The sequence below is a fragment of the Medicago sativa genome, chromosome 4, assembly GCF_051527215.1.
Source record: "Medicago sativa cultivar Bolivia chromosome 4, Bolivia_mono, whole genome shotgun sequence".
Lineage (NCBI taxonomy): Eukaryota > Viridiplantae > Streptophyta > Magnoliopsida > Fabales > Fabaceae > Medicago > Medicago sativa.
Genome location: NC_140752.1, coordinates 86,737,552 through 86,750,383, shown reverse-complemented (window position 1 = coordinate 86,750,383; position 12,832 = coordinate 86,737,552). Strand labels below are relative to the sequence as shown.

The window sequence follows — 12,832 nt, the reverse complement described above, 5'->3', positions numbered from 1 at the left end:
ATATTCATTTATCTTGCAGTATTTTGTATTATCACTAAAAAAAAGATCCAAACACAAAATAAAAGAGACCAACACAATTCAAACCCCATTTTCTTGTGTTTTTCTCACCTTTATGTTCTTATCATTTTCTTGATTTTCTATTGATAAGAACATAGCATTTCTATTTAGACGATTTAGCTAATTTCCTTATGTGCTGATTTTCGGAATGATGCTTAGGCTCAAATGATTTTTCACTTGTTGACTTTGTGTTGACGCATAAGATATACTTGTTTTGCTTGATCAACTTGTCTTGAGCTTAGAAATCTTTTGCTTTGTGTTCATACTCTAATGAGTAATGTACTTTCGATATCTTGCACACTTACATTAGTAGATAAATTATTCCCTTGGAACATCAAACAATGTTTTTTTGTTTGCTTGTTTTGTTATCATCAAAACATAAGTATAAGATACTCAAACCAATTTGGTTTTTACATCTTATACATTCAATTATACTTTATCCTAGTGTTGGTGTCCAATCAAAACGAAGCTATTCTAACTAGTGGAGAGAATACACACTTCCATGCGGGTGTTTCCAAAATATTTATTCCTCAAAGATAGTTCAAATAGGTTAATTCATAAAAACAGCATTTGAAGATTAAGTTTAAGACACTCGTTCAAAAACAAAAAAAAGATTAAGTTTAAGACATATATAACTTTTGGGTACCCCTAATATGGTCCCAAAAACAAAGGTCCACCGATGGACCTCGTTATTTTACCTGTTCTAGCAGGTCACCTATTCTTTTTGCTTTTTTGTGGATTTCACTATTATTACCAAGTAGGCTTCCCTCGCAAAACACATATGGATTGGGAACTCAACCCAAACATTGAAGCATATACGGATTTGTTTTAATAAATAAATAATTTAAGAAAATAAGAATTTTCCAACACTTCTTGAATTATCTTGGGATGTAAAAATCTCTGTTATTTGTTTTGTGAATTTTCAAATATAAAATAAAAATTTTCTTAAAAAATTGGTCATACAATGCTCTAAATGTCGTAAAAACAAGGCATCGAAGAAACTTTTCCTAATACTTTTTTTTTTTTTAGGGAAACTTTTCCTAATACTTATAATTAGGAATCAACAAACAATATTAGGAGGAGAGGAGGCAAGGTAAGAAGGTACACTCCCACAGAATTTGAACATGAAAAATAAGAAGATCAAGAGTTAGAATACATGGGATCCAGTGTTTGAGTGCAAAACACGACTATATATGGTGTTTGTCCCTTTTGTTAGTAGAAGCTTTGGGTAAAAAAGTCCCAAAAGGCAAACAACATGAATTCCAACTTTCAACCCCCTTTGCCGACTATATTTGGTCTCAATTACTCAGGGGATGGAGTTGGGCACCGGGTGGGATCCCAAAAAACACAACTATGTATTGTCTTCTCCTGTTGCCTAGCCTTGGAACAAAAATGATTTAGATTTTAGACATGGGTATTCCCAATTGAACGAAGGGTCAACCAACATGATGTTGAGTCATCAAGGAAGAGATAGAGGTGAAAGATTGGTATCAGTAGAGTCCTAAATGTATTGGCACGTGGGATAGAAATCTGCAGTCCTTTCTTTTGTATGGAACCGGCTATAGTAGGTTATTTGCACAGGTTCACTGGTGGACCTTTTTTATAGGGTCCATATTAGGGGCTCCCTTAACTTTTAGTTAAGTTTAAAAACATTTGGTTAGGTTACCATTCTATTTTTTTTTTTAGGGAACTATTCTATTTTTTTGAATTTGAAATCCTTGTCGTTAAATTAAATACATTTTGGTTTATCATTTAATTAATTGTAGAATTGTACTAAAGTCTTAAAACATTAGATTGACAAAATTGGAAGAACTGTAGAACTGATATATATACTAGACACTAGTATAGTTTAAGGATCAATAAAATATTCGGTTTTTGTTCTCATACATAAAATGATGCTACATCGGTTCTTTTTTTTTTGAAGAAACTACATCGGTTCTTTATTTGATACTATCAATCTATAACAGTTTTAACTAATAAAGTTAATTATTTTCTTACTTTAAGCTGAAAGAGTTGTCATTTTAATTAATTGCTTTTGGTCTTCATATTTGTAAGCTTATGAGTAAACACCAATTTGGCATATCCCATGAATTGTAGTCATCATGGTTTTCAAAATTTTCCATAAACTAAGGCATCAAATTCTACAATATCGAAGCGCATGATTTGGCAGGAAAGGTAATAACATGTCTTGTTCATAGGGGTACGTTTTTCCCTCCTCATATGAAGCATACCATGATCTCAAACCGTTTTGAGAATTCTTCTGAATTTCTTACACGAGCAAGGTCGGTCTTAGGTAAATGTCCCTTCATAGGAATAGTGGATTTTTTTCCTCAAAAGAAAAAAAATACGTAGTGAGTTTTATTTTTATTTTCCCAAATGCATAGTGAAAATTAAAGCTTTTTTTAATCGAACTTAAAAGCCTTTATATCATCTTCACAAAATATTTAAATGATAGTACCCCCTTCGATCATATTTATAAAGAAATTTGGCTCAACAAAAATTTATGAATGATCCAAATTTTGAATCAAACACATCAACTTTTACGTACTAAATTGTCTCTTATAAATAAAAGACCATAGGAAGTACTTAAGATACATTTTTTTGTCCATTGTAGTCTTTATTCATCTATAAAATTTAGGGTTTAATATTTGATTCGTCCCTGCAAATAGGGCTCGCTTAAAATTTCGTCCCTGCAATCGCTAATCATTTTTTTTTGCCCCTGCAAAGTTTAATCAGTTAAAAATTTGTCCCTTGACCCAGTTAATGACTGCCATGTCATCAAAATTACCATAATGGCATGGGAATTGACAAAAATACCCCTGGGCTATTTTTTTTCCTTCAAAAATTTTATTTTTTCAAAATTTTGAAAATTCTTTTTTAAATTAAAAAAATCTGAAAAAATAATTAAAAGTTAAAAAAAAATTCGGAAAAAAACTGTTAAAATTAAAACTGAAAAATTTTTGGGAAAAAATCGTAAAAAAAATTCGGGAAAAAACCGAATTTTTTTTTAAGGAAAAAAAAACAAAAAAAATTAAGTCAGGGGTATTTTCATCAATTCGCATGCCATTTTGTTAATTTGATGACGTTGCAGTCATTAACTGGGTCAAGGGACAAATTTTTAACTGATTAAACTTTGCAGGGGCAAAAAAAATGGATTAGCGATTGCAGGGACGAAATTTTAAGCGAGCCCTATTTGCAGGGACGAATCACATATTTAACCCTAAAATTTAACCTCTACTGTTAAAATTACATGCAAGGATGCTTAAATCAAACAAAAAAAAAACATTGAAGTTTAAGTAAGTGAGAGTTTGAAACTACGTTGTTTATCTTTAACCACGCCGAACGAAGTATTAGGCTCGGAAGCAAGCAAATATATACCCAGATGGATAACACTCTATAAAAGTGAAGAATCAAGTGTTTTTTTATAAATAAATAATCAAGTGTTTTTTTATAAATAGTGAAGAATCAAGTGTTTTTTTATAAATAAATAAATTATGTGTATAAAAGTGAAGAATCAAGTGTTTTTTTATAAATAAATAATCAAGTGTTTTTTTATAAATAGTGAAGAATCAAGTGTTTTTTTATAAATAAATGTTTGTAATTAGTTATTATAGGTATATTTTTTCTTCATCATGGCTCGAACTCGAGTCCTTTAATCTTTTAACACTTAGCTCAAATCAATGGAGCTATCAAACTATTTGAAAGACCAAATTGGATATTTAATTGAAAAACTAAAATTATCACTGGATTTTTTTTTGTTAAATATCAATGGATTTTTTTACTTATAACATTCAAATGGTTAAAAGTTGAAAGTAAATGAGTTGAACGGTCAAAGTAAATATATTTTTATAGAAGTTAATTTTTACTCTTATGCCAGACAAAGATTGAGAAATGAGCCGTACATGAGATTTCTACTAACATATAAAATGACCATTTGACCATATCTGGTCAATCGAGCTAGAATCTCAACTCGCAACAAAATTTGGGTATTTTGGTTGAATCACTCTGAACCTGGCCAGGGGTATTTGTGTAAAAAGAAAAGGTAACAACTTGAGAACTCCGACTGCAAAACAAGATTCCAAACACCTTGTTTGAGGTTTGGTCACATGAATGCACAAACCCGAAATCGCTCAAGCGTAAATCAGTCGCTCTAACTACTTCGTTTGTCACGTTGGTCTGTCATGTTATGTTCCTTCTTTTCTTCATAATTACCCCATCCCCATTTATTCTTTAAATTTTCAAAAAGTATCAACACATCATCATTTCGACACATAAATTTTGTTATGTTTTTTTTTTTAAGAAGTCAAACTAACTCACTGAAATTGACGTTAGGAAGAATCAAACACTTTGAGATGACCATACTCTAAAGTTAGATATGTATTTATCAATTAATGTCATCTTATATTTTAGTTTTTTTATTGTGTTTTTAAGAAACCAAAGTAATCTATTGAAATTGACATAAAAAGAATCAATGCTAAGACCTTCAGAAAAATACACTATATAGTCTCAAGTCAACAATATAAGACCAACCCAAAAAAAAAAAAGACCAACCCAAATGAGTTTATATTAATTAAAATGTAAATAAATTTTTCTTAGAGTATACCAATATTCAATCAAAGCTCTAACTTACCTATGAATTCACCTTAGGCTAAAGGTCAGTGAACGTATATGTAAATTTGCAATGTCCCACCTTAAAAAATTAAAAAAAAAAGTTATTTGAAATAAAAAACTACATATTTTAACTTAAATCAAAATAACTATTAGATGTAAAGTTAATTTTACATCTCTAAAATTAATTTTGATTTTTTTACACAAAAGTGAAATCAAGCGGTTTTTCCATATCTATCCACAAGACAATCCCATCCGATCCCAAGTTTTGCATAAGCATGGATAACCACAGTTTCGAAAAACTGAATTAATGTTTTGAAAATTTCATAACAAAAATTAAATTGATAATCTACATGATTATATCATTAAAAACCAGAATAAAATTTGAGTGTAACTTTTAGGATTAGGTAGTACACTACCCTTTACGTGTAGCAGAAAACTATCTTACCCACTGAGAACACAAAACAAAACATAGTCCTATAGTATATATTATTTTTGTAATTTAAAAACTTAAAAAGATTAGCAATGTCATTGTCATTGAGTTAGCAGTGTGTTAACCACAACACAGCATCCAGAAAAAGACAGGTAGAGAGAGAAAACTAAAAACAAAAAACAAAGACACATTTGATTTCCTAGTTTCACATTACATTAGGGCTTGATAAAGATGGTTTTGCTCGGAATCTTAAGCTAAACAATAACACAATTTCACTCCTGTTCTTTTTTTTTTTTTTTTGAGTATATAAATATCATAATTCATCTCATTACAACAGAAACATAGGAACAAGAAAAAAAAATGGGAAGAGGAAGAGTTGAGTTGAAGAGAATTGAGAACAAAATCAACAGACAAGTTACCTTCGCTAAACGAAGGAACGGTCTTTTGAAAAAAGCATATGAACTTTCTGTTCTTTGTGATGCTGAAGTTGCTCTTATCATCTTCTCCAATAGAGGAAAACTCTATGAGTTTTGTAGCAGTTCAAGGTATCTTATCTTATGCTACAACAAAACCTAAAATCTCTCTTTCTTTTTATTTTTTCAAAGATCTTCACTCCTTTCGATTTTTGCTTTTTTCATATATGAGAAGAGAAATATTTAATATTATTATATAAGTTTATTTGTGAAAACGTGAAAAAAAAAATGAATAAAGTTGATTTTTAATTTTCACTGTTTGAGTTTTTTCCGTTTCTGTGAATGTCTCGGCGTTTATAGAAGTTTGAGTGTTTCTGCAATTGTATTCATGTTAGATCTGCAACTGGAAACTCAATAAACAAATAAATATATATTTTAAAAATATCACTGTTGTATTGTATTTAATCTATTTTATTTATTTATTTCTTCTGTTGCTTTCTCTTTCTTTTTTTCTTTCCCTCTTTTAGGTCTAAACTCAGCCTCTGAAATTACCATATTTTCGCTTCGCCAGCGTTTGAAACAGATCTGGTTCAAAAGCCTTTTCCAAAAGCAATTTTTGTGACTATAGTCAGGTCTCTTTTCAGTGTAAATTAAGTGTATAATCAATTTTTTCTTCCATTTTCAGTGTTAATAGCTAGTTTGCTTTTCTGGTTCATTGTTCAAAAATCACTTAAACAATGTAAACTAAAAGCTATACTTCTCTGAACCTAGGGTTTTTCTCCAACTTTAACTTTTTCAATTTTTGTATTATATATTATTAGTTTTTTAATATATAATAATATATATATTCCCCTTTTTTGGTGAAACACAAATACCCTTGAATTTCATGGGACTTTGTCTTGGATCCAAATTCCATTATCTTTTATGTCCAAAGAGCAATATGGTGTTGTCAATTTTCTTAATAATTTCTTGTACTATATTTTTTTTTCCTTCTTTCAATTCATTGTTTCATGATAGTGATTTTTTGTTAAATTAGAATTCAGAATAGTCTTTTCCATCACTCTTGGAGTGGATAATAACATGAATGACCTCTATCACCTCTTCTATCAATAAATGTTTTTCAATCACTTCATTTCTTGTTTTCATATTTTCCTTTGGAAACAACTATGATTCTTTTTTTTAGATCTGGTTGTGCAAAAAAAAATCTGGTACATGTTTTTTCTCATGGATTAAAAAGTGACACTCCTCATAAATGGTCTAAATCTTACACATACACACAAACATCCCAATGGTTTTTGCTCTCTTTGGTGGTCTTAATAATGTTTCTTATTTAGCAGTCTCTCTTCATGATTCACCAGGTAAAATATGTGTTGATTATTAATGATTTATGGGTAAATTATGTATATACACTGTGATGTTATTGTAAATATTTTGAGAGTCTGCTTATTTCTGTGGAATATGAAATCTTTTAACTGATGAATCTCTATCTGATCAAGAGATTGAGGTTGATTTGATGTCATTTGAAGCCTTTTGATTATAGCCCTAAAACATTTCTGAAAATACCTTTTACTTTTAATTTTTTTTATAAGGAATTCTTTAATTTTTGGTTTGCTAATTTCTGTCAAGCAAATATTTTATATTATTTTTTGAGAGGAAATATTTTAGATTATTATATACTAAGAATATGGAATAAGCAGTAATACATTTTTGTCAAGGAAAATATACAATATTATTTTCCATCAATGCTCACTAGTATGTATGGTTGCACCTTGGGATGATTCAAAATTGATTTTAGAGTTGTAAATTTAATTCTATGATGTTTGGATGTACTCATTTTGTCTTTAGAAATTATTCTAATTTGAAGATAGAATTTGAATTTTTTTGCATCTACAAATAAATTTTACTCTCAAAGATAAGTAACATGAATTTATTTAAAGATAAAAAACATCACTTTCAAGTCTATGACCTGGATCACTAAAAAAAAAGTCCATGACTTGGAATCAATTTTTACTTCCTGAATCAAACACAAACACCTTAAGTTGTCCCAATTTGTTGCTTGCAAAATTTAGGTGCATTTCCTTGTTGATTGTTTTTTAAGCAATCTCCTTGATAATTTGTTATTGCCTCTTATTCTTTTTTTGTCCTTAATTAATTTGATGCTTTTTTGACATATTAATTTGGTGTTAGGCATAAGGAAAACTTAATTATGTTTTAAGAGAGGGTTTAATTTGTCCTCAATAATTTATATTTTATAATTTTTTGTATGTTATACAAGTTATTTATCTTTGTCAATGTGCTGCAGCATGCTGAAAACGCTAGAGAGGTACCAGAAATGCAACTATGGTGCGCCTGAGACTAATGTGTCTGCACGAGAAGCCTTGGTAACATATCTTTCATGGAAAATGTTTGATCTTATATAAAATCATTATGTTAATTGTCCTTTTATCTTGACTAAAAAAACTTGACTATTTTACAGTCAAATTCTTTTTCTTTTTTGTTGACTAATTTTGATATTTTTCTTATATGCCGTGTTACGTTTTGGACAATTTGGCTTGTTATTTTTTTGTTAATATAACCAATTGACACGTAAGAAGATGAACAACTATGAAAACAAATAATACAACCATGAAAACTCCAATAGATAATTCATCATGTTCTAGAAAATAATTGAATTTGATTTGCTGAACTGCAATTTGAACGGCCTATAGTCTACCATCATATTATAAATTACAACTAATTTACTTTATTGTTTATTCATATAGAAAGAAACAATATTTAAATGCAAAAAGGCTCTATCTGATTCGTTTAATGTTTTCTTTTCATTTTTAGTTAATTTGTTTTCATTAATAAAATAGGAAACAAATTTAGAAATGATGTTTTTATCTTCTATTTTTGACAAAAAATAAGTCTTTATCTTCTATCCTTTATCTTTTCATATGTATTATTTAAATAAAAACTGAATCCAAAACGAAAACTTTAAAAAATGATACACTAATTTTTACAATGAGTAGTGATATCCTGATCACTCTATGCAACAAACCCTTCATTCTACACCTCCATGTGACATGTTGGTGGAAGAGAAAGAAAAGGAATGATAAAAGGAAAAGGAAATAGAAAATAAAAAAACCACATGAGATGTTATATGAGTGGTATGGGTTAACACCCTTTTTTTTTTTCATACCACTCATATATCATCTCATGTGACATTTTTTATTTTATATTTTCATTCCTTTTTGTCATTCTCTTTTTCTCTCTTCCACCAAACATCACGGTGTGGTGTAGAAGGGATGGTTTGCCACGTGGGGTGGCTTCTTTTACAATTTTTAACTTAACATGTCAATTTTGTCAAAAAATAAGAAAAATGTTACATAGACACCATTTATTCCTATATACCCTTGTACATCGCATACACTAGGAAGAGAGAAGAGGAGAGGAAAGAGAAAATGTGCTTGTGCGAGGTCCATGTGGCCATGTGTCAGATTTTTGTGTGGGTGTCAAGAGGTATATTGCCACCTAAGGGTGTCTATGTATCATAACTCAAAAAATAAACGTGTTGATTGGACTCCTCTATTTTTTTGTGCGTGTATTCATGTGTCTAAGTACTTACTATAAGCAATGCCTTTTGTGCTTATTTCTCTAATTTAAATGCGCCAACCATGAGTATAGGAGTTAAGCAGTCAACAGGAATATTTGAAGCTGAAGGCACGTTATGAAGCATTACAACGATCCCAGCGGTAATGATTAATCTCTATTTCATTTTTATCTTTAAATACTGTTGATAACAGAGTGCCTAATACTGTTTTTAACTGTGGCCTTGATAGGAACCTTATGGGAGAAGATCTTGGCCCTCTGAGCAGCAAAGAGCTCGAGTCGCTTGAAAGGCAGCTAGATTCCTCCTTGAAGCAAATAAGATCCACAAGGGTACTCATCAATTTCCAAATTTTGACATTGCCATTTGCTATATGAAATTCCAAAGGAAAACATAATCCTAAAGTTCCAATCATTATCCCCACATTTAAGCCCATTTTGAGAGTTTTAGCTAAGTTATTGTTCTGCATTAAGTTACAGAAGACTTGGAAATAATATAGACTTCGCTGGTATTCACAGAAGTGGTCTAGAAGTTGACACAGTAGCTAAATCTAGTAATTAAATTTATTTAATAGAGTATCAGAGGTAATTTAACTCATACAACTGTGTTCTTAATAAGCACAGAAATTTATTTGAAGAAAAAAAGCTTAACTTAAGCACAAGGTGTGCTATGCAGAAGTATACAATAAAGTCTGAATCAAATTTCATGAATTATGATACCAAAAGGTTAGGAAATTAAAAATACTAAGCCTAGCCGCTCAAGACTGCATACATGCAACAATGCATATGAAGAAATAGGTGCAGAGGAGAGCTTGGATAAGGGCATATGCATATTCGAGGTTTATCTATTCTGATTAATCGTTGTTGCGCTGAATAAATAGATATTTGTAGGGTCTAAAGCATGGATAAACCAATCGGTTTATTTCCCTTTTCTTCTAGTGGTTGTGGGGCTGGATGGTTTAATAAACCAAACAATATCTCTTGCCTTTTTGGTGGCTTTGAGATTGGTGAGGGTAGGTCAGATGTGATAGTATCTCACTTGAAGTTTGTAGATGATGCTCTTTTAATTGGGGAGGCTAGTGTAGAAACACTGTGGGTAATGAAGGTCGATTCTAAGATGATTTGAGTTAGCTTTTAGTTTGAAAGTGAGATTCTTTAAGAGTAGACTTTCTTGTGTAAAGTCGATTCTTCCTTCATCTCAATGGCTGCACAGTTTCTCAATTGTAAGCTAGGGTTGCTGATGTTTATATACCTTGGAGGCTTGGACTACTGGTTTGTGTTAGCCCTAGGAAGGTGTCAACATGGCAACCATCGTTGAAAGTTCTTCGAAAACAGATTGGGATCGTGGCAAAACAGATTGGAATCCAAAGAGTCACTAATGACAAAACAAGAAGAAGCCACTGCTAACTGAAACTGAACTATCCTTCATTAGTTTAATCTGTAATAATGATAAGGAGGTTAAGGATTCTATCTCCACCAACAATATATATGACTGACATTAGCATATACTACCACTAACATACTAATATTTTTCATATGAAAAAAATTGTAATCTTTGAAGTAAAAACTCTTAATTATGTGCATTCTTCATTGGAAGTAAATACAGTATATATATGTTATTTAATTTTGTAAATTTGTTTCCTTTACAGACCCAATTCATGCTGGACCAGCTGTCTGATCTTCAACGCAAGGTATGAGAATAATTTTTCTTTCCCTTTCGACTGTATGATGATATCTTCTTCTAGCAGTCAGCTTTTACTCACCAATTAATGTTACTTATGTAGGAACATATGCTAAGTGAGGCTAACAGGTCTCTCAGACAAAGGGTACGTACATAAAAAACACCTCATCAATCATGTTAAGTTAAAGAAATCAACAAAAATATATATGACCAAGCAACTGATATATTGTCATATTGAAAATCAGTAAGTGACTCTTTGTTATTTAGCAGTTGGAAGGGTATCAATTGAATCAACTCCAAATGAATGCATGTGTTGAAGAAATGGGCTATGGTCGGCATCCAAGTCAAACTCAGGGTGATGGTCTTTATCAACAATTGGAGTGTGAGCCAACTTTACAAATTGGGTAAGCACTTTTTCTTGGCTCAATCATTGATCATGTTTGATAATGTTTTGATCACACTTCACACTCAACTATGTTGCAAACATCATGATGTGCATTTCTTTTAGGCATTTGATATCTTAGGAATAGCATGTGTGATGCAAATATGATTAGTACTAGTGTTGCTTGATATGTAAAGCTTAAATGACAACTGAATTCGAACATAAGCAATTTCAAATAGCCACACTAGGAATGGATTAGTACTGTAGTAAGCTTAAAGTTATGATTTAAATTTCATTGGCACCAATTATACCAAAAAAATAGACAAGTTTTTGTGTATTAAAATGGGTTTGGGTTTTTATTAAAGAAAATTGGGGATATGATATGATACGATACTAAATTCATTTGATAACCAAATTATAATATATTGTTAAGAGATTAATCTCTACGCATGTAAATATTTTTTTACGCATATACATCCAATCAAATTTCATTATTGTGTCACTTTCATAGGCCAGTTCCTAAAATATCTCCACAAAAACATGTGGTGTGATCTGACTTGATGCATGTGTAAAAAACAATCATACAATCGGTGTATACAAATTAAATCTATATTTTTTTTTTGGTAGTGCAATTAAATTATTATTATCATTGTTATTCTAATATTGATTTGTTTTATTTTGATCTGAATAAAATGATATTTGTTTAAGTTGCAGCTATCAGCCGGATCCAGGGTCAGTCTGTACGGCAGGACCAAGCATGAGTAATTACATGGGAGGATGGTTACCATAGTGAAGCTCATGTTTCGTTTTCAGCATAAGTTCCACTCCACCAAGAAGTTTGTGGTTCCAATTTTATTTGAAAATGGCTAGAAAAATTAATTTCCTTTGACATGTAATGGACTGACTAGTAAGTTTCTACTATGTAGGAACAATGTAAGCAGTTCCGTTCTATGTGTGCGCTTTTGTAAAACTGCACTTTGTTTCCTTTTATCACTGTTTTCTTCCCTTTCAGATTATAGATTAATCTCAATCTTAATCTTAATAATAATAATTTGTTTGCATCTCCTTGTTTCCCTGAATTCTTATTCTGAGACATTAGTTTTTTGTTTTTTAGAGATGGACATTACTTATGAAGTTATCATAGATGAATAAATACATCATTCCTTCCAATACTTGCGTGCTTTGTTTACTTTGCAGAACATAATGTTAGCTAGCACCCAACTCTTTTCTTTTTTCTTTTTAACTTCTAATTTGCAGAACAATTTAATTATACGTAGATTTGATTTTTTAATACAAATCGTCAAACTTTTTTGCGTGGATAGAATAGAGTTTGTAATACATGTTGGAGTTGGACTATAATAGAAAATTGGTGCTAACATAAGACCTTCACGCTATAGTTAGAGAGTATGAGCAACAAGTTTTACATCATTTTTCTCGTAATAAATCCAGTCATACAGACAACAATTTTGATGGTTTAGTAACAAAGGCTCGAGATTTATAAACGGCAGTTAAAAACCGTTCCAACTCAGCCATATATAAGAACGCTAATTAATTGTCATTCAACTTCACAGTAAAATCCTTGTGAGCATCAAAGGTTATGCTGGATGATGGCTTGCACTGGAGTTGCTATGATGGGTTATTTGTACCAAGCTCAAATATCTCTCCCACTG

General features: G+C 30.7%; 1 protein-coding gene across 4 annotated transcripts; it reads left to right on the top strand.

The window, feature by feature from the left end:
* Positions 1-5,272: 5,272 nt before the first annotated feature.
* Positions 5,273-12,223, top strand: LOC146933175 (agamous-like MADS-box protein MADS4). Of its 4 annotated transcripts, none has more exons than XM_085704898.1 (8): positions 5,273-5,643; positions 7,814-7,892; positions 9,178-9,245; positions 9,333-9,432; positions 10,749-10,790; positions 10,884-10,925; positions 11,048-11,184; positions 11,877-12,223. In XM_085704898.1, exons 1-8 carry the CDS (start codon positions 5,459-5,461, stop codon positions 11,950-11,952), a joined length of 729 nt encoding a protein of 242 aa, XP_085561024.1. In that variant the 5' UTR covers positions 5,273-5,458; the 3' UTR covers positions 11,953-12,223. The 4 variants fall into 4 exon arrangements, with proteins under 4 accessions (XP_085561024.1, XP_085561023.1, XP_085561022.1 ...); XM_085704897.1 differs by having other exon boundaries at positions 5,300-5,643; positions 11,051-11,184; positions 11,871-12,223; XM_085704896.1 differs by having other exon boundaries at positions 5,308-5,643; positions 11,871-12,223.
* Positions 12,224-12,832: the final 609 nt, after the last annotated feature.

Coding starts and splice junctions, on each gene's coding strand:
- LOC146933175 (XM_085704896.1), top strand. CDS start 5,459: ATGGGAAGAGGAAGAGTTGAGTTGAAGAGAATTGAGAACAAAATCAAC. Junction 9,433..10,748: donor AGCAAATAAGATCCACAAGG/GTACTCATCAAT, acceptor TTTCCTTTACAG/ACCCAATTCATGCTGGACCA. Junction 10,926..11,047: donor ACAGGTCTCTCAGACAAAGG/GTACGTACATAA, acceptor TTTGTTATTTAG/CAGTTGGAAGGGTATCAATT.